Source organism: Cyanistes caeruleus, chromosome 7 (genome assembly GCF_971803275.1).
Source record: "Cyanistes caeruleus chromosome 7, bCyaCae1.hap1.1, whole genome shotgun sequence".
NCBI classification, from domain to species: domain Eukaryota; kingdom Metazoa; phylum Chordata; class Aves; order Passeriformes; family Paridae; genus Cyanistes; species Cyanistes caeruleus.
This window is the reverse complement of record NC_141707.1, coordinates 2772335-2794671: the sequence shown is the minus strand read 5'-3', so window position 1 is coordinate 2794671 and position 22337 is coordinate 2772335. Positions and strand designations below refer to the sequence as shown.

General features: G+C 46.8%; 1 protein-coding gene across 47 annotated transcripts in view; it reads right to left on the bottom strand.

Annotated features, from left to right (window-relative positions):
* The window catches only part of HDAC4 (histone deacetylase 4), a 172142-nt gene that overhangs the window by 16137 nt on the left and 133668 nt on the right, over positions 1-22337 (bottom strand). For all 47 annotated transcript variants that reach the window (XM_086898701.1, XM_086898718.1, XM_086898713.1 and 44 more), the window contains 8 exons: positions 18908-19165; positions 17467-17653; positions 11514-11647; positions 9617-9737; positions 6358-6404; positions 1277-1384; positions 975-1030; positions 392-479 (listed from right to left, as the gene is read on the bottom strand). In XM_086898701.1, the coding sequence (XP_086754827.1) occupies positions 392-479; positions 975-1030; positions 1277-1384; positions 6358-6404; positions 9617-9737; positions 11514-11647; positions 17467-17653; positions 18908-19165 (999 nt within the window). The remainder of the gene's footprint in view (positions 1-391; positions 480-974; positions 1031-1276; positions 1385-6357; positions 6405-9616; positions 9738-11513; positions 11648-17466; positions 17654-18907; positions 19166-22337) is intronic.

Here is a 22337-nt window from a genome sequence, read left to right as displayed (position 1 = left end):
TAGCCCATGGGTGATTGGTTCTAAAACAGAACCAAAGCTTTTGGCTGATAAAATCACTTCTTAAAGTCACTTTGGCTGATAGTCACCCAGTCACTCCAATGCCTTCCCAGCCACATAAAATCTATTACAAAATAAAAATCTATACATTGCCACAGCAAAATCCCAAAGAAGCCCTTTCCTTTTATTTGAAAACTGTGGTCTCTTTAAGAATGTCTTTTCTAATTAGAACACTTTTATTCAGTTTTGGTTTGCAGACAACAGGCAAGAAGTTTTTCACTGACTGACAGTTAAAGAAGAAACTTACAATTTGCAACGTACAGTTGCAAGAAGAAACCCTCCCAGAATAATTTCCACCTGCCCTCCCATAGGGACAGAAAGGACATTTACTCACCCAGTCCACGATGAGGATTTTGCTCACATTGAGCCTTTGCTGGAGCAGCTTGGCTGCAATTGCCACAGAGTTAAAATAGCAGAAACCCCTGGAGAGGGGAGACAAGAGGAAAAGAGAGGTGTTAATTACAGCTTCCCGTGGTGCCAGTGCATCCATCATAAGATGGAACACAGGAGGGAGGAGTTCCTTCTGCTCTCACTCTTCTTTCCTCTCTGGAAACATGGAATGGCTCATGTTGGAAGGGACCTTGAAGCTCATCTCTGTTCCGTGGGTAGGGACACCTTCCACTAGATCCATTTCCCACTGGAGGTGCTGAATTCCAGCAGCAGGCTCTAGGGACACAGGGAATGTCCCACACTTGCCCAAACCCACTGCTGATCCTTGCTAGGAAACATCCCCCTGAAAGCACTGAGCAGGATCTTCCCCCATTCCAGAGAATGTTGGGAGCTTTGAATGGCACACATCTGATCTAGCAATGAACAGCAATTCCATGGTGATAACCTAACAGAATTCCTTTGGAATTCCCAGCTGTGGATCCCCCATCAAAGGAGCCCTGGATGAAGTCAGTGAATGCCATACTCACATGGGTGTGCTCTCCTCCGCGTGGTGGCCCGGGGGCCGGACAACAGCAAATCCATTCTGCACACAAAAAACAAGGAAAGGACAAGGTCAGAGGGACAAGGATGGACACAGGGGTTGCAGCCAGAAGCCTTAATCCTACTTGGCAACTCTGGAGTTGCTCTTGATGGCTTCCTCACAAGGTTATAGCAGTGGATGATGCTTTCCCTCGTTGTGGAGTGGGGGAAGAACGGTTCCTGGAGCTGCTGCATGGCAGAGCCCTGGGCAGAACCCTGCACAGAGCACAGCTGGGGGTTGTTTTCATACCTTCAGTTCTCCTGTGGCCACTTTAAACACCAGCTCGATGACACAGCCCACGGCCAGGCGAGCAGCGCCAGACGAGTGCACCTCGTTCCAAATGGTGTCACTGTCAACCTGAGGGGGACACACAGGAACCAGGTCAGGAGCAGGGAGGGCAGCCAGCAGTCAAGAGACCCCTGTCTTATAAAGACATCACTCACACGGGGTGAAAGGACAAGGAGAATGGATTTAAACTGAAAGGGAGGGGCTTTATTTCAGATATTGGGAAGGAATCCTTCCCTGTGAGGGTGGGCAGGCCCTGGCACAGGTGCCCAGAGAAGCTGTGGCTGCCCCTGGATCCCTGGAAGTGTCCAAGGCTAGGCAGAAGCAGCCTAGAATAGTGGAAGGTGTCCCTGCCCATGCCAAGGGATGGACTAAAATGGTCTTTAAGGTCCTTTCCAACCCAAACTATTCCATGATTCTGGGACTCCGTGATCATGGAATCAGCATTTCTCTTTAATTGCTGCTGATCCCAGATGAAATAGAAAGGTTTATGAAATAATTAAATGGTTATTTAAAACAACGAAAAAAATCCACAACAAGGAGGGTTGTTTAGTGTTGGGCATTTAAAAGACCACTGCCCAGGAGTGACAGCAGCTTCCCTGAGGAACCACGAGCTCACCTGCACGAACAACAGACCTTCAGCATCCCACACTGACTGCACAGATTTGCTTCAACACTAAATATTCAACAGAACCACCCTATTTCCCCCCTGAAAATATGGAAAGAGGCCACAGGCAAGGCAAGGCACCCTGCAGGCATGCCCATGCTGCTGTTATTGCAGATCATGTCACCAGATAAACAGGACATTCCTCACCAGGAAGGATCACCAGCTATTTTTCACATACTACTCTGCCCTGAGTCGAAGTTGAGTGAGTTTCCTGTTATGGAAACAATGGCAGAGATGGGAAGAAAGAGATCATTTGTTGTGCCTCCTGAGCAGTGAGGAGACACAAGTGGCCCCACAGAGGACTGATCCACCTCTTTCCCAGCCATGCTCTGAAGCCGTATTGGAATTGATTGGAAGTGATTCCAGCTCCGTGATCATGGATGGTTTCTGGTAGCATCCACCCGGAGGATGCTTTGGAAGCCACAATAAACTAGGAGAGCACTTGGAGAACACCAAAAGGCCTCTGGGGGATGCCACTGCAGTGACTATTTGTGGCCTCAGGGCTCCTCTGGACCCCTGTAAGTTTGGGCAGTACCAGCAGCGGGATGGAGTTGGATTTACACATGACAGCTCCAGGAATTCTGGATCAGGACTGCATACATGCAGAAGATGGGACTGAACTGACCAGGTCTCTCCAAAAGCCCCAAAAGCGATGGGAAGAAGCCCAAGCTGCTTCTCCTCCCCACAGACCAGGTGTTCTGTGAGGGTCTATCTTTGGTCTGCTGTCACTGGATCTAACCACCCACAACTGTATCTACCCTATCTCTGGCCATATCTAACCCATCTTCAAGCAAACCTAACCCATTCTTCTTGGTCTTTAGAAGAAAATACCTCAGGACACCAGCAGGGAAGAGCTTCCCTTCCCGCCTGGACACAGCCAGTCCAGGGCACCTTCCCTGGGCCTTCTTCATTCCCCATGAGGCACCAGAGGAATAGAAATACAAAATACCCAAATTCAGGCGTCCTAAAGGGCCAACAGACCCTCGGATAGCTGCTGGGGCCAGTTTTTCCCATAAATTAGACAGGATTCTTCAGTGCCAGAGCCAAGCACTGCCACATTCAGGCCCCAGCAGAAACCAGGCTCCTGCCAGGAGTGTTCCAGGAATAATGTCCAAAATGAAAACCAAGGAGTTTTTCCTTCCTCATAATAAAAACTACAGTTTCCTTAAAATGATTTCCTTCCTTTAAGGAAAACTCAAGGTTTTGTTATTAATATCCATGATGAGGCACTCCTACTCACACTGCAAATTCCTCCTACTCACACTGTAAACTCTCCTATCCACTAATGTGCAGCCACCTCAGAATTAAATGAGCACCTTACAAAAGATTTCATTATTCTACTACTTCATTTAGCTGAGAAACTACACAGGTAAGAAATCAAGCACAAGGACAGGTAGACACAGGCAGTACCAGAGCTCCAGACCCTGTAAAGTGAAGGAATTCTGCTCATCCCTCACAGAGGAAAACACCCCGCAGTGTCTCCTCCCGCCCTCAATTAAATAATCCTCACATTCTGTTCCTCCAACTCACTAATGAGCTCCTCCTCATTTCCATTCCTCAAAGTCCTTTCCGTGCTCTCTGCTCTGCAAGAACATACTTTGCTCGCACAGTTAAAACTGTTGATACCCTCTAATCAAAGCCTTTGCACCCCAAAATAGAATCACCTACTCTGGAGAAGATCAACAACACAAACACCTCTGGAGTTTCTAGAACAGGTACAGAAAAATTATGTGGATCTTCAGATATTTTTAGAACGTGTGCAGCAAAACTCTACACAGGAAAGAAAACAGATGTGCCAGCTATCCTAAAATCAAGCCTTTGAGTGTTTTGAAGAATCTGGATAAAAGTGTGCTAGGATGGTCTTGCAGATTTTCAAAGCCTGAACTCCTTTCTCCCAAAACCTTCTTCTAATTATCCTGGATTAGGGAAGGCCGTGGAAGTCAGGCGTTGAAAAAGGGGTGTGGGCTGTGGAGGAGCAAAGCTGAGCAAAATTCCCAAGTGATCAGCAGAAATAAATGAGTGATGTTTCACTCCGAGCTCACATCTGTTGATTTCAGTGCTTCTGTGCTTGCTTTCTTCCTCTCCTGTTAGGCCAGATGGCTGCAGAATGGAGGAGGCTTGTCAGCCATGGGAAGGCTTCTTGGGATAAACCAGCAAGGAAAAGGAGTTTCCAAGCACCTGAGAACAAATTCACCCTTTCTCTCCTCAATTTCAAGTCATTGAGACTGAGTTTTTAATTTAAAGAGAGAATTTGAAAGGTGTCACAAGATGAAGGGATTTGCTCTGAACTGTTTTCCTGCTGCCTCACTCCTGGAGCTCCAGGACAACACTCTCAGGGATGCACATGGTGGGATTGTTGGGGTGTCTGTGCAGGGCCGGGGGTTGGATCAATGATCCCTGTGGGTGCTTTCAACTCTGGATATTCTGTGATTCACTCTCTTGCCTGTCCTTTGTCTCGCTCGTTGCTGAGGACAATTCATGGCTGTCCAAGCTCCATCCTCTATCCTGAGGCAAAACAGGGGAGTCTCTGCCCCAGAGCTGCCCTGCACCCCACTCCAGGCCCATCCTTCCTTTGCATCTACACAACATCCCCAAAGGAAGAGAGCCACACTTGACTGCTTACAGGAAAAGAACCTGGTTTCTAAGCTTTCCAGCCCATGATTTCACACAACACCCTCAGCTCCTGAACTCCAACCATCAGCCATCGTTTACCTTTATCCTGTTCGGGTATAAATCTGAGGATCTGTCCCACATTATCCTACTCATTTTTTTGATTTTTTCCCCCCTTTCCTTTTGATTTATGACATTATGTTTGCCCCCTGAAAAATCTTTGGCAAACAATGGGGAATAGCTTCCCACTGCGAGAGGGCAGGATGAGGTGGGCTATCAGGAAGGAATTCTTCCCTGTGAGGGTGGGGAGGCCCTGGCACAGGCTCTGCTGATAAGATTGCTATAACACTGCACCAAAGTCAGCAAATATTCAACATTAAGGGTCTGTGGAGACAACCAAGCAGCAAGCACCATCTTTATTGGGAGCATATCAGGAATAGCAGCACTGAGGCGTTTCCTGCCCTGATTTGGGATTTAATGCAAGACTTCTGGGCCTGTGCTGGGCTCAGACACTGTCTCTGCTTGTTACCATTCAGTCTTCATTTGCAAATGATAATTTTTTCTTGCTTTGAATGGCATGCCTGACTGCAGGGCAGAGTAAATCCAAACCTTTTAAGCTCTGGCCAAAAATTTGCCATGAATTAGGCGACTGCAGCATATTTACAATACAAAATAAAATATCTTCACGAGTGGCGGTACGAATAAACGACGATTATTCTTTTTTTTTTTTTTTTTTTTTTTTTCCTGACGGGATAATTTTCAAAGCAGCGATTTTGCAAAGACTCAGGAAGAAAACAATTTTGTTTCATTTCCATAACAGAATCCAGACCTTGAAAATTCAACCTCATGAGCTACAATTATGCAGCAGAACTACCACTGTGAATTTTCAAACACAATGCCTTTTATTGTCTCTTCTCATTCTTTTCCCCTTCCTGTTCTCCACGATTTTCTGTCCTGTCACCCTCCACAGAAACTCTGGAGCAGAAAGTCTGACTTGAAAGGGAAACTTTTAAGCTTTCAGGCTTCAAAGGAAAACAAGAGAACCTTCAAAACAAGGTATCTGGGGATTGGGGTTTTTTCAGCTTTATGGGAATAAACAACAGCAAAAAGCCTGATTATATGGAAATTTAACAGCTGAAAAGTAACATTCAGCTTTTCCATCAGGGATGGAGGTGGATTTTAGTCACCTCCTGGAGAATCTATGTGGATTATCCTGGAGCTGGAGAATAAAAGATGCCAAATGCCATTTCATTCCAGGGCAGTGATGCATCAAACTTGCCATTCACAGGAATACAATACATACAGTCCCAAATATTGTCCTATTTCATGGCCACATTTCCCACCTGCCGTGGGAAGCAGGCAGCTCTGGAGCCCCGAGACTGAGGGTGGAACAGCTCCACAGCATGAGCATGTCCTGCTCTCCACGGAGAAAAAAAAGCACTTTGGGATGCAAGGGCTGCTTCCAAACACAGCAGCTCCTCCACCATTCAACATCCTTGCCTGGGAAATGAGGTTTTTCCTCCTAAACATGCCTCTGAGTGTCACACACTCCTGGGCTCTCTGGAACAACTCTGAAATCCTCACGCTGCTTTTGAAGAAAGGCACGTGAGGCCGAGGCACCCTGTGCCCCAGGCAGCCCCTGGCTGCTCATGGGCAGCATCTGGCTGCAATTACCCACCCCATGGAATGCAAAGCAGCAATTTTTGGTAGAGGGGACCGGGAGAGAACAAACAGGACATTATTTACACATTAAAGGGAATTTACTCACCCCGACACCACCGCAAGGCAGCCTGACAAACATCGACGTTAGGGAACCTGTGGGGGAAAAAAGAAGTGCACTCTGTGAGTCGAAAAGTCAGAGGTCACCAGATTCTGGGGCCGGTTTTGTGGCAATTCTGCAATCTTGCTGAGCACAGAAACACACACTGGGGGTTTTCTTCCCATTCCCAGCCAGCCCTGTTACAACACACACACAGTGTGCACACTTGGGCTCCTGCAAAAGCTGTCTATAAATCACTCATTTTTAGGCAAGGTTTGGGTGCTGTCAGATGTTTACACAAGCAAGATGCCACCAACAATCACTCAGCATGTCTTCTCGGATGAGCCCTTTAACCCCTTCCCACTGAGGGAGGACAGGAAATCATAAAAACACCCCAATTATCACTCATTTGCAGTTACTAGATGACTCCGGAGAGCATGGGCTTCATAAAAGAGGAAGACAGAAAAATAAAGCAGTGGCAAGCAAAGAAAAAACATGTGTTTTGACTGAAATAGCAAAACCAACAAGGAGAATTTGAGAAAAACTGAGAAAACCATCTGCAGGGCTAATTTTGGATCTGTAGGAAATGTAACATCGCTTTCTGGGCTCACGTGTGAGCAAATTATCCTCCATTCAAAATTCCCCAGGGCTCTGAGCAACCTGGTCTGGTGGAAGGTGTTGCTTGCCCACGGCACAGGGTGAGATGGGATGGGCTTCAAGGTCCATTCCCACCCAAACCATTTGGGATTCTATTACAGCAAAAAGACTTCATGCATCTGGACTCATCTGATCTCAAAGTGAGATGCCGTCTTTGATTAGATCCACATGAAAGTACTTAGATGATCCTGCCTCAGACCTCCTGTCCCATCTCTCACTGCTAATCCACCCTTTATTTCCATATTTATCTTCTTGACAACAATTTATGGTTGCTCCCCACAAATTAAAAGCAGCCTTATTTGCCTAAGTTTCAACTGGTCCAACAGGTTCCAAGTATTTCCGCTGTCCAATGGGTTTGTATTATGTATCCTTGACAGGACAAGGGGGAATGGCTTTAAACTAAAAGAGGGCAGGGTTAGATGGGATATTGGGAAGGAATTGTTCCCTGTGAGCATGGTGAGGCCTTGGCACAGGGTGCCCAGGGAAGCTGTGGCTGCCCCTGGATCCCTGGAAGTGCCCAAGGCCAGGCTGGACAGGGCTCAGAGCAGCCCAGGACAGTGGGAGGTGTTCCCTGTCCATGGCAGGGGGTGGAATGGGATGAGCTTTAAGGTCCCTTCCCACCATAACCGTTCTGGGATTCTGGGATTCCATGAAGGCACATCCCCCTTTTCATTTGCAGAAGCTTAACAAGAAACACCCTGTGTCCTGAAAAGCCTTTTCCCTTGCAGGCTGAGGTTTCTCAGGCTTTTTTCTTCCTCAAAGAGGTATCAAAGGTGAAGGGTTTACATGGAGACATCAACACCTGCCAAGACACTCAGCCCTAACAAACTCCCATTTGCATACCTAAACCTCACACAAAGCTTTGCCCTCAGCCTTCAAACCTGCCCTAAATCCACCCTCTAACATGTTCCAAAGAACCCCACCAAGCTGGTTTGTCAATTTAAAAAGCCTTTTGTACCCCAAAAGGGAGAGGATGGATGAAGGAGGTGTTTTTCACAGGCGTGTTCACCTCTCCACACAGAGCTTTTCTCTGATATCCTGGCTCAGGTCCTGCCCTGTGGAAGCCATCAGGAGAGAAAAGGGGTTATGTGGGCTGGCAGCCAGTGCCACCGTCAGCATCTCCAGGCTAAAATGGTGCCAAGTGGGCTTAGGAAAACAGCTCAAAGCCCAGTTAGGAGCTACTGGACATTCCCTTCTACTGGAGACCCTTGGGGACATGACCTCCTGCTTGTCTGCAAGTTGTATCCAAACAGCATGTTCTGTACTGGAAAGCCCTCAGGTGTTAGAATTTCTCTTCTCTATAGAATTAAACTTGATCTCTGCAAACACTTTAAAATGAGCATTAAAGCCATGGGGGGCACAGAACTACAGGAGCAGGGGCAGAGCAAGGGCTGCTTCTCCCACAGGTTCTCTACAGAAACCATCAGGAATGGTTCAGCAACTTGAGTGTCCCCCCAGAAATACTATCCAAAGAAACTGTATCTCCAAAGGCATCAGTGGCACTGGTGAGACAGATCATGCCCGGAGCCAAGGATGGAGTGAGTGGAGAAATATCCCAAGAGAATCTTCTCAGATCTCCTGAGGAAGATTCACCGAGTTTTCCACTCCAGAGCACATGACATCATAAATTCCCGAAAGTTTACATCCTAATGGAGCTATCATCTACTATCATCCTGTCTACTTTTGGGTTCTCTGGCTTTAAAGAGGTGGGAAGTGAGCTATAAACACCGTGCTGTGTCTATAACCCCTGGCTAATGGCCTCTCTCTCTCAGAGCTCATGGACACACAAGCAGAATCTTTCCAGCTCCTTTGCTGTGACCACATCATGAAGGCCATGGAGTTAAACCTCTCTTTACATCACCCAAAATCAGGCTAATCCCAAAATAAACTTTCTCAATGTCTAGATTCCAGAGCTGTCTTTTTTTTTTCAATGCTGATTCCCATGTGAAAACTTCCCAAACTGCCCCTCCAGCCTGCTGCTGCAAAAAGGCAGGAAGTAAAGGGAGGTGATGATGACCCCACAGAGGTGCTATTGTTTGGTTGCTCTGGAGGGCTGGTTATCTGAACACCCATCCCTTCGAATTTTGGCTGGGAAAATATAATTTTTTTGATATTTTTGTCTTTATTTTACAACAGACATGGCCCTGCTCCAGGAAGATTTGGTCTCCAGTGAAAGGGATGAACAATCCCACTCCAGATTAAACAAATGTAGAGGCCCCTGCACGTCTCCTGGTGACTATCCATACAAACCTGACAGGGGTTTGTCAATGCCTGTGCAGCTCTTTGGGGGCTGCAAACCCTTGGGAAGGTGTTCCAGTTCCCTCCTTAGCCATGGATAACTCTCTAACACATGGAGTGCCCGAGGATGAAACAAACTGCCTGAACTGGATCTCCTCCTCAGGAAAACATCCTTTTAGGTTCTGAAGACATCAAAGAAAGGAGGTTTAAGCTGCCTAGAGTTTAGGGATCTGCCTGAAGAGGGGGAGATAAATCTTGTCCCTGCATGGAGCTGGAAACGATACTCTTGGAGCTGCACAGGGCTAAAAATGAAGGGAACCCCAGCATCTCACCCAGGGGTCAGGAAGAGGGATTCCCCCCCAGGGAACGATACCTAGAAGCTTCTTGCTGTCCAGTTTCTGCCTGTTCAGAGGGTTTGTGCCATAAAGCAGCGTGTGGGCTTCCGAGTGAACCGTCTGCAGTTCTTCCAGCGTTGCCTTTCTGCCACGGATGCACTGGAAAGGGAAGAAAAAGGGTGGTGAAATCACTGGTGAAATGCTTGGATGTCTTTTCTGTTTCCTTAGCAAGCCATCAAGACAGCAAAACACAAAAATGGGTCCTGAGGTGGAAAAATTCACGTTTTGGGTTAATCCTTTACTTGCAACATTTATTTGCTCGGCATTGAAAGCCATTTTCAGATTCATTCAAGATAAAGAAGGAAACTTTAGGAGAGGTGCTGGCAGGAGGTGGTGGGGATGAAGGAAGAGTGACCAGAGAGATAAGGGAGCGCATCCTGAGATGGCAGGGCAGAGCTTGGAGAAAGCCATCAGAGAATGAAGGCAGTAATTTAGCATTTTTGGAAAAAAAAGAAGAGTCTGGTGAGGCTGAAAGTCACCAGTGGTCAGGAGGGAAACACAGCTGGAGAGCAGGTGAAAATCAACAACAGCTCCCGTCGTGAGAGCAGCCAAAAGTACCAAGGTAAGCATGGAAATTAAGCAAAATAAATCCTCCTTGAGGAAATCAACTGGAAAATAAGGACAATAATATTGCTTTGGATCTTACAGTGACGAACTTATACATTACAGAACATCTGTAACACCCATTGGGGAGGCCAGGCAATTAGCAAAGAGGTTTATTTGGTCCTAAATCACCCCAAAATTCGATTAAATGGGTATCTGCAGCCAGAGAAGGGTTTGAAAGGGATAAACAAGGGCAGGACAGAGAAATTTAGGCAATGGTAATGCTGCCACCACGTGGATGTCTTATCTGATGGCTTGGGAACATTCCCAGCCAGATCCTGACATTGCAGAAATATTTATGCCCCTCAGGTGCCCAAAGAATCGATGAACACACACTTAAACCCCCATTTATCACCACTGCTGTTAGCTGTAACTAATAACCACTCGTTAACTTTAATTATTAACCTTCAATCTTTCTATTTAATATCTAAGCTTTGCTCTCCTTTTGCTTGCTCTTAAAATGTATCAAATAAATCTAATTTAATCTTGTGATGGAATGGTGCTCAGTGCCATCCTCCTACCCCCACTCCTTCTACAGCACAGCTTGACCATCACTTATCAAAGAGTACAAAAAAAGCTATTAAAACACAGAAAAGCTGCTGCTTTTGCTGGAATAACTGGGAGGGATAACAAATGAGAGGATTGCATCACATCTTGCTCTTTTTTTGGCATAATAATAATAATAATAGTAATAATAGTAAAAATAGTAATAATATAAATAATATTAATATATAAATATACTATATATAAATAATATAATAATATATTATAGTAAATAAAGAATATATCATATATCAATTGTAAAATATTTAATTGAATATTTAATTGAATATTTTTTATAAAATAATATATAATACATACAATTATATATTGTACTATATAAATTTATAAATACATATTATAAAATGATATAATAACAATTAAATAACAACTAATAAATATTTAATGTTTAAATAGCATATATAATTTTATTATATTAACAGAGTAATATAAAATGATATAGGTAGTATTTATATAATATATATTATTTATATTACAATATATAAGTAATAATAGTAATAATAATAGTAATAGTAATAATAATAGTAATAATATTATTGCTATTTTAATATATCATTATTGATATTGTTATCAATAAAATTACTGATATTATTAGTAATATTATTATATTACTAATAACATCAGTAAAGCAAAAATAAAGCAATAATAATGCAATAATATTAATAATACTAATAGAAAGAATAAGGTGGTTTTTTCTGGTGTTTCCCTCACCTCACACTTGCCCCGCAGCCCCGTCTCCTGGAGCCTGGACCAGATGCTCTGGATCCTGCCCGCGTGCTCGGGGTGGCTGTTGGTGTTTCCACAGGTGCACTGGTGCTTCAGCATCAACGTGTCGTACACAAGGCCTGCAGCACAGGGGACAAAATTGCTCTCGGGTTAAAAAAAAAAAAAACACCAAAAATTTGCCACTTTACAGGGGGGGAAAAAAAAAATGTGTATTTTGCACTTTGCAGTCAACAGCTGTAGGCCAAAATTTTGTGTTCGATCGGGAGCTACAGGGAACAAAACCCAAACCTGCATCCACCCCTTCCCATGGAAATCCTCAAGGGATATGAGAAGGAAATCAGAACCAAGATGTGAAATTAAATGCCAGGAGGAGGCAACACCTGTGTGAGCGCAGAGCTGCCGGCACAGGAATGGGATCTGGGGCTTTTTCCCTGGCTGCCAAAACGCCTCCAGGGCCTGGGATCAGAACCCAGAAGGACCAAGTCTCTCCCGGCGCTGTGTTTCACAAAGCAGCTCCTGCTGAAGGCCTCGCACCGCGGTTAATTGTTAATTAAAGCCATTAGCGCCCACTTGGGCATCGTTACTGGGAGGTGTTTACCCGAATGAGGGGCTCAGGCAGCTAAATCCCCTGCATTCCTAAGGATTTATGGCATGAGAACAACGCAGGAGACTTTGACTCATGCTCCAGAGTTGCCTGGGTACGATTTTGGATGGGAAGTTTGGGATTCCATAGCCAATATTCCAGCCAGAAGAAAACAGCAGGTCCTCCCCCGTGACAGAAGACCTTTAATTGTTTCTCTCGAGTGAAAGACACGAAGTCAAATGTTTAAATCCATCTTTCCCTCAGCCAGAAGCTCCAGAGAACAAAATAAAAGCCATTATTTTGGGGATTTCCCCCCAAGAAAAAGATTTCTTGCAGGAAGTATCTGTATGAACGTTGGTCCAAGGGCTGGGGCCTCTCTACTGCGGATGTTTAGCCTGAAGAAAACAATGCTTCAGGGGGATCTTAGAGCTCCTTCCAGAACCAAAGGGGCTCCAGGAGAGCTGGGGAGGGACAGGACACCGGGAATGGCTTCCCAGTGCCAGAGGGCAGGGATGGATAGGATTTTGGGCAGGAATTGTTCCCTGGGAGGGTGGGCAGGCCCTGGCACAGGGTGCCCAGAGCAGCTGGGGCTGCCCCTGGATCCCTGGAAGTGCCCAAGGCCAGGTTGGACACTGGGGCTTGGAGCAGCCTGGGACAGGGGAAGGTGTCCCCCCTGCCTGTGGCAGAGATTTAAAAGCAGTAACTTCTCAGGTCCTTTCCACCCCAAGTTATTCCATTGATTTCTACAGAATGCAAAGGTCCTGATGAGAAGCCAAAGCCTCTGAAGGCAGCAGTGGCAGAATCTGGTCCCAGCCCCCCATGTCCAAGGATAGCAGGGAAATCCCAGGCGAGCACACCCACGCTGTGGAGGGCGCAGCTGGATCCGTGTTCCCAGCTCCAGCACAGACACACAGCACAGTCTGGGAGCTCCAAGGGAACCCTGAGAGCAGCTGGAGCCCCGGCTGTGCCCCTGCACGTTCCCAGGCCTGGCTGCAGCTGCAGTCCCACCTACTGGCTGGGTGTGCCACCGGGAATCTTGGCTCCCTCGCAGGTCTGCAGCCTCAGGGGAGGTGTCTGGCAGCTCCTCACTCTGCTGTAGGTGAGTGCAGAGGGGAAAAAACAACCCCAAAAAGGGTTCCCTGTTCCAGGGAGAGAACAGAGCCCTGGTAATTAATTGGCTGCCCTCGGGTCAGCCCAAGTTCACCCGCAGGAGGTTGTGCTGCGAAGCTCTCTCAAGTTCTCCAGTGTTTGAATCCCAGCATCAAACATCACCAGGAGCTGCTGGGCCAAGGCAAGCTTGGAATTCACCTGAGGAGAAACTCTCACCTCAGTCTGAGTCTAACTGAACTACTGCAAGGTCTTAAACTACAAGAAATTTAGATTGGATTTATGGAAGAAATTCTTCCCTGTGAGCGTGGTGAAGCCCTGGCTGTCCCACCTCTGGAAGTGTCCAAGGTCAGGTTGGACAGGGCTTGGAGCAGCCTGGGATACTGTGAGGTGTCCCTGCCCATGGAACTGGATCATCTTCAAGGTCCCTTCCAGCACAAACCGTTCAAGGGATCCATCCCACCCCAAACCTGGTGTTTACAGAACTTGGTTCATCAATGGTTTCTCCTTTCCCAAGGACTCATGATAACAGCAGTGTCTCAGTGAAGTTCTTCTGTGCTGCAATCACTCATCGTTTCTCTTTCCTAGAAACCAGCCCAGTGGAAAAGGGAGCTGTTTCCAGCTCCTTCCTGCGGCTGGGGACACTCAGCTGCAGACACACACTCACACACACTCATACACACACACACACACACACACACACACACACACGCACAAAGGGAAGCTCGGCAATTTAAGCTCAAAATACAAAACTACACTGGCTGTTACAAGTTAATTGAAGTGGTGCTGGAAGCAAGACTCTTTTCAGACATAAGAACAATCACTTTTAAAGGTCAGCACTAAAGCAAAACCAACCGGCTTTTCTTGGCAGAACAAACATATGATCTGAGGTTCAGATAATTATATTGCTCTGCACAGGAGAGAATAAATGCCTTCATCAGAAAGGAAAAAACCCTTTAATGCAGAACATCAGAATAATTTGTGGACCCATTTTTGCAGGAGATCAGAGACTGGATAATTGGAACTATGCAAATTAATGGCCTAACCTGAGGATCCTTATTCAAGTGTGTAGAACAGGGCAGGCACGAGTATTCATTAAAGTCACGGGGGCTGCTCGAGCTAGAGAGGGCAAGTTCAAGGACCGGCTTTCTGGGAGGAAGGAAAATTAAATGTCATGCTTCGGGACATCAAACTGATTGCTGGAAGGATCCAGGAAGGGCACGGCTTTCACTTTGATGTGGAGTAATGGACATCATGTTTGAGAGCTGCAGTATGCGGCTCTTTCCCCCAGACCTTTGAAGTCTCAGGTGTTGGTCACCGAGAGAGACAGGAAAATAAAATACACATCAGCCCCAGAACTTCCAGCTGTCTGGAGCTAACTCAGTCCAGGGAAAGCATCAGCTTTCTGTATTTCTATATAATATCCCAAACATGAAAGGGAGGAACCATTCCTTTGTCTGTTGGACAAGGACTGATCTCTTAAGGGACACGTTCACATCCAGAGTGATCGCGGTTGGCTTAATTAGGGCCATTCAATGAAGTTTGCTTCTTGCAGCCCCCTCTCACCAAACCATCACACCGATTCTAATCCTCACTCCTCTGCCTTAGGATCGGTCTCCAAAGCAGCCACTTATCAGCTAGATGGATTTTCCTCGGGAAAAAGAAGCCTGATGCCCTTCAGCACTGCTTGCTTTTGAAAAACACCCAAGACTTTAATTTCCTGCCTTCCAAAGAACAGCTCAATCCCAGTGATTAAGCTTTAGTATCCACCTCCAGAAACACAATCTCCAACATGCCACCATGCACAACTTCAACAAAACATGAGGCAATTTAACTCACACACATGCTCAGCAGCTGAAATGCCTTTCCTCCCCTTTCTCCTGCTTCCATGCCCATGGAAGTCCATTTCCCTGCTTCTCCCATGCAGACAGCGCAGGTTAATTAAACCAGACCGAGGGCTAGCTTTAGGACTAGTACAGAGGTCTTACCTTTAAGCTTTGCACCTTAATTAGTGCCAGTGAATGCCTGATTTTATTGTGTTTCACCTCCTCCATTCACCCAGCATAAATGTAGATGGAAAGGAAAAGTCAAGCCCCTGGAATCTTAACCTGGATAAATGCTGTGAAAACTGTATTTTATAGGTAAATTACCTGAAGCATTCTGCACCTCATCACTCTGTGCAGCACTGGATAAAAGCAGTGTGATACTCCACCTCTTATTTTAAACCACTTTTTTAGTTTTTCAATCCCTGCCTCCGAGGAACATAAATCCTGATATTGGAACAGCATGTTTTCCAAGCAGCACAGCTCTCAAATCTGCACTCTTACTGCTGCCTGCAATTCTGAATGAAATTCAGAGGCACAGATCTGAGTCAAACACAGGTCCTCTGGTAGGAAATGTTATTTATTGTATGCTCAGAGGCTTGCATGTGATTGATGGGGCAGCTTCAATACCAGCAGAGGAGGAAGAGGAGGAGGAGGGAAGAAAGAGAAGAAATTCCTTCAAGCAGGGCCAGGTTTCCTTGTTTTTAAAGCCCCAAGTTTTGGGGTTAAGCATATTAGAAGCTCAAATTTCATCTGCTCTGACCCTGAGCCAGGGGACTTTTCCTTGGACCCTTGGCAAAAGCCAAAATTGTTTAATCTGGCCAGAACTGACTGCTTTAGAAATGCAGTTCTGCTGAAATTCTGGGGTTCAGCATTAACAACAAATAGGGATTTTAAAGGGCTGATTTGCAAAACTTGAGCCATTCTGGGGGTTTTTCCAGAGCTGACAGCACACACTTCCACCCTGCCTGCAGCCAGGAGCTGAGGAACACTGAGTATGCCACTATTACTACACCACCAGGGCCTGAAAATAAACCCGACTCGCAGCACTGAGCTGAGTGATGCAAGAAGTGTAGGTTAAAAATGGAATAAAAGCAGAAGTGAAAGGGAAATAACATCTTGAGTTGTTCTTATTTGGGCATTGTGGATCTTTTTTTTTCCCCTCCCCTTTTCCTCTTCCTTTTCCCAGGGAACACATCACGTTGCAAACTGTTCATTGACAAACTAAGAGCCTGACATTTGGGGAAGAAGGCGGACTTCAAAATCAGTCCTCATCACCCAGCACAGGGCTAAACATTTTGCATGGAAAATCAACTTTCAGCTGCTGCTAAGGGCAATGAAGAGGCAGGAAGGATTTTGGAGGAGAAAAGTTCACTGTCAGGATACAGGAAGAACAATTAAGTTTTTTGTTTTTAATCTTGGTGGAAAGATCACAGAATCCCAGGATGGTTTGGGTTGGGAGAGACCTTTAAGTCCATCCCATTCCCACCCCCTGCCATGGGCAGGGACACCTTCCACTATCCCAGGGTGCTCCATCCTGGCTGTGAACACTTCCAGGGATGGGAATCAACCCCTATTTTGCACTTGTGCTTTCCACCAAAGACAGGATTGCACTCATCATTTTCCTCCACAGGTAAGTAAACACACTTTGGTCTCTCCTCAAGACAAGCTGAAATCACCAGCTCACCTCGTTTTTCCTAACCCGTGTGACAGGAGCAGAGGAGGCTGCCAGGGAGCCCAGAGTGGAAAACTGATGGCATGAGGTTATGGAGGGACTGGAGAAGGTGGAGGAAACAGAGCCAGCATTGCATTTGGCACTCTGTCCTTCAGGAGCACTGGCTCTCCCTGTCCTGCCTCTAAATCAGCTCTGTCACAGCCTGGGACTGGCTCTGTCTGCCTGGAAACACATCTCCAGGGCTGTGCTGCTTCTGGTGTCTGCAGGGTATTTTTGCTCTGGGGAAGGGACAAGCAGGACAACAGGGATGACTCAGTCTACTCCTTGAGGAAGGCAGGATGTTATGGAGTACCCAAATGGGGATGAGATGCAGAGCCCATGCTTATGGATTTGCAGTGAAAGAAAAGAAGAAATTCATAGGAAAGATAATCACAGAGTCATCACCATGGAATGCTTTGGCTTGGAAAAGACCTTATGGCTCATCTCGAGGGCAAGGCAGGGACACCTTCCACCATACCAGGCTGCTCCAAGCTCTGTCCAATCTGGCCTTGGGCACTTCCAGGGATCCAGAGGCAGCCACAGCTCTTCTGGGCAACCTTAGCACCCTCCCAGGGAAGGATTTCCTTCCCAATATCCCATCTAACCCTACTCCCAGCCTAAAGCCAATCCCCCTTTTCCACATCCTTTCAGAACAGCTCAATACAAAACAACCCAATCACCACAGCCCCCCCAGCCCCCAGAAAAGCTCACCTGTTGTGAACCTTGGCTTAGTGGGTGGCTCCTGCACGGACATGGGGAAGGTGGCTGAGGCGGGGGAGGACTGTGCCCGGGACAGGGGCCGGTGTCCCCCGAAGGACACGGGCATGCCAGCGGCCTCCAGCGACGCCTGGTAGTTCCTCAGCTGGTGAATCCGCTGCTGCTCCAGAAGCAGGGCTTGCTGTGGGCAAGAGAAGTAGGCAGTTGCTGAAAGGGCCTTCCCAAAAGGGTTTTTGAAGGCTCTCAGGCTTGGACTCCTTCACACAGAGCAAAAAAAAACAAGTGACATTTCTAGGGCCAAGTCAGGCAGGCACAGCACGTGGAGCCCCAACCCTGAGCCTGCTGCACACTGACAGGGTCACTGGCAGAGGCAGCTCCATCCTTCCCCACCACTCCCTCATCTTCCTCCCCCCCCTGTGCACCCACCCCATGGCACTGGGGCATTTAACAGTGAAACAGTCTGGGCCATGGAAGGAGTCCCACTCAACTGGATCCTAGGCTGGAGAGGGAGCTCTTAACTGGGCTGGTTCTCTGTGCAGCCACACCATCAGCTGGACAGGCTCCTGGTCAGAAGGGAATGGCTGTCCCATCCCATTCCCTCTATTTATTCCTCCTGCTTTGAGGCAAAACAGTTGTAGAGGAGATACTATTTTAAAGACTCTTGAGGTGTGACCATGGATTCAGGATTAAGGTGGAGAGGCTACACTTTCAGAGGAATTGTATCAGTGATAGTGCTCCATCATCAGCAACACAGAGAATCCCAGGACAGTTTGGGCCCTAGCAACCCCTATCCCAGGTTGCTCCAAGCCCCATCCAATCTGGCCTTGGATACTTCCAGGGATGATGTGGCCACAGCTTTCCTGGGCAAATGCAGCTCCTGGGCAACATCCCAATGACATTCCTGAAGGACACAGATCAGTTCCATTACACTGTGCTCCCTTGTTATTGGTTTTACCACCTGCAATCCACAAGCCTCAGGTGCTTTCTCTCAAAAGTGAGCCTGACTGGAGGCTCCAGGATCTCTAATTCCAAAGCAGGAACACTCTCCATTTGTCCTGTTCTCTCACATGCAGTCTTTCTCTGGAGAGAAACTGGTTTTATATCATTAAAGCAAAATACAATCTCCTGCTGATAGCTAGCACTCAGAAATGTTAGGAGACACTTTATCTTCCCAAAGAAATGGCCATGGAGGTGTCTCAGTAAGAACAGTGACTGTGTTTTGTGCAGGTGATCCAGACTCTTCTCCCTGGGGTTTGTCAGCTGGTAAACAAACTGTCTCCCTGGTGACTCCAGGGAAGGAATCACCTGATTTTTCATCGGGTCCCTTCACCCAGCCAACCCTGGGCAGCTGCCTCCCCTCAGAGCTTCCCCTGGGAGTGGCACAAAGTGACTTCTAAGCCCAAATCCCCATCTCACAACCACCCAAGAGCCAGACCTGGCGGAAGAGCAGCTCCTGCTCCGCCTGCCTCTGCCCGGACTCCAGCTCCTGCTGCGGCTCTGCCTCCTCCTCATCGCTCTCGATGGGCTCCTGCTTGACCTGCACCACGCTGGCCAGCGCCGGGGGCTCCTTCTGGCCCGCGGCCCTGTCGCCGTAGGGCTCCTCCAGCAGGGCCTGGTGCTCCCGCAGCTCCTCCTCCGTCTCCTCGGGGTGACTCTCGTGCTGCCGCGCCGGCTCCGTGGGCTTGGAGATGATCTGAAAGGAGCCCAGAGCCATCGGTGAGCGGCACCCCAACACGGGGAAAGCATGCCCCGCTCTCCAGGCCTGCGGGAAAGAGCAGCTCCGAGCTGTTCTGCCTCACAATCCAGGCCCGGAACAACCTCAGGGAAAGGCCAGGGCAACCTTGGCATTAAGGGCTCTGGAATCCCGTGTCCCAAGTAACGACACCCCCTTATTTTCCACTTCATCTTCCCTCTGAAGGAACAAGAGCCTCTTGTTCCTGCACGCCTCCAGATGCTACTCCATTCACCATCCCGCAGAGCAACCCTCGAGATGTTTGGCAATTAAATTCTGAAAGAATACGGCGGACACAAACCCTCCAGTGGAGTTTCTGATGCTTTTTTGCTCAACATCACCTCGAATCACTCCCTGAATTTCATCTGTGAGGCTCAAATAATGATTACTTGAAAATCTGCACTGTTACAGAGCTGGTTAAGAGGAAACTCAGGCCATGCAGCAGCTGAGAGCAAACCTCAAGAGCAGCATTGCTCTAACCTGACCTCACTAACCAGACACAGTAAATGTCTCAGAGAGCAGCTCCTAAACCAAAAGGAACAATTTAATTTTCACTGTAATTCACTCACGCTTTTTCTAAGTTCTTTGGCAAGATAAAATTCACAGTTCTCTGTCTCGGACTGCTTATGATTTTTATTTGGGATATAAAAAAAACCCCAAATGTGACCTGTTTTTAACTCCAGTGTAGGAAAACCAATCCATTTCCTCCCTTTCAAAGAAGTCAGGCTGCCCCTGTTTCACAGGCTTATAAAAAAACTGCTGCACTTTGAAAGTTGTCAGGGCAAGGTTTAATGAGCATTAGGTCATCGGTATGGAAAGCAATATTGATTTGAAATCTAATAAAGCTAAATCAAAACATGCTTATTGAACACGTGCAGGAGGAGGTACTATTTGTCAGTAACTTGCTCTTTGAAGAACAGTGACTCCAAACTGGAATTAAGCCTTCTTCCCCCACCCCCAAAAGCAGGAAGGAAGGCTCTGCCATATAGCCTAAGCAAGGCAGAGGGGCAGGAATGGAGTTGAATTTGGCAAGGGACATGAAGAAAGGAAAGAGGAAGGCTGAGGAGCTTCTGGTGCCAGCCCCAAACGATGCACCTGGTGGCACATGAGATAGAATTAATGCCTGTTTAAGACAATCCTTCAGGAGACCCAGGATTCTGACACCAGAGGAAAAGTCTGGAACAAGGAAAACTTCCCTTGGTGGTACAGGAATTACCAGGTTTAAGCAACACTTAAAAGACCTGGTTGTCCTAAAGTCCATGGGATTTTCATGGGTTGCACTCACAGGTGATGGCACAGGCCATGGGCACAAATTAAAACCCATAAAATTCCTTCTGAATACAATAAAACTTTTTTTTTTTTTCCTGTGAGGGTGGTAAAACACTTGAACAGGTTGTTCAGAGAGGTTCTGGAGCCTCCATCCTTGGACATCCTTGGGCAGCCTGCTGGAAGAGAGACATTGCCCTCAGTGACCTCAGGAGGTCCCTGCAAAGATTCAGGGATCAAAACCCCTCAGGGATTTTTGTGAGGTTCCCCCTGCCCCCCCAGTTTCATTCCTTATAACATACACTGAATAACCAAACCACATTAAGCTAAAAGTTCTTCCACCAATTTTCTTTAAGCCCTCTTAGGCTTGATGAGTATTTTCTGTTTTAAAGATAATTAAATCATCACAAACCATCTGCTACTTGGTTTAATTTTTTTTTCCCCTGCTTGGATCGAAGGTCTCAAGCTTTTGAACTCAATGCCTTTTGAACTTCTGAACTGCACAAGGTAGTTGCTAGAAAAAATTACTTACAGTGCCATTGTCATACCTAATGAGAATGAGAGGCAGTGTAATTCCCTGGAAGTTTTAAATTATTCCTACTCCTTCAAAATGTAAGATTAAATGACAACCACAGTGAAGGTTGAGAAGACCAAGTGGTGGAGGACAAGGACATTTCAGACATTCTGTCTGCAAAGGGAATCTCCTAGTCTCTCACCAGTTCCAGCTACTGCAACCCTGTTCTTAATGGAAGATTTTGCAGAGAAGACACTTTGTTACCTATACATTCCACATAATACATGGGGTATCTGCATCCCAGGCCCACTCAAACTCCCTTAAAACCTTTCCATATGTGCAGTGTTATGAGCACGTGCTCGTGCAATTCAAAATTGGAGGGAACAAAAGTGCGAGGCCATGGCTGTAAAGGCAGCATTGAGAATGCCTGTAAATATATCTGAAATAGTAAGCACAGAGCACCATAAATAACCCCTCCATCCCTTAATTAGCTCTCTGGCTTCCTCTGCCACAAGGTTACTACTCTGTTTTCATATCCAGTGGCCTCTGGCTGTCACAAACTGCCACCATAAACCTCTGGTAAAGGCACTGCCTCTCCAGCCTCGGGCAGAAAACAACTTCGCTCCAGAATAAATTACAGCTCTGTAGTCACAAGCATTTTTAAAAGGCTCCATGCAGCTGGCAGGAGTTCTCCTCCACAGCTTTGAAATACAAAGAACAGAAATTTAAAAAAAACAACACACCACATAGCAAAGTCAGGTCATAAATACAGGGGAAACCAAAGAGTTCATCATTTTTCTGTGGATTGTTCCATGAGGGGAAAAAAGCTGCATTTTTCACTAGTGACATTTCAGCCGGTGTTGGATTTGTCCAGCAGATGTGATAAATAGAATCACAGACTCATTAAATTGTGCTGGAAAAGACCTCCAAGACCATCAAATCCAACCTCTGAGCATCACCATGTCCATCTGTCCATACCATCTTCTCCAGGACACCTTTCTCCGCAGTGGCAAGTTCCTGGGACCTGAAGACCTTGAAAGTCCTACCAACAGGTTAGAGACATCTATTTACACATCAGAGATCCATGAGGAGTCCCCAGCAGAAAAAACACGGAATCTGAGAATGGTTTGGGCTGGATGGGACCCTGATCCCCACTGGTGGGGTGGCACAGAGGAAAACCAGCGGAAGAGAGGAGCCAGAAAGCAAGGAAGGATGTCAGCTCAGCCCTGACCATGCCATGATGTGCAGAAGCCAGCACAACCCTCCCTTTCCTCCCTCTGGAGGTGAAGGATGAACTCAAGGAAGAAACAGAAGAACTCTGGACAGCTGGAGACACAGCTTTGATGAAAATGA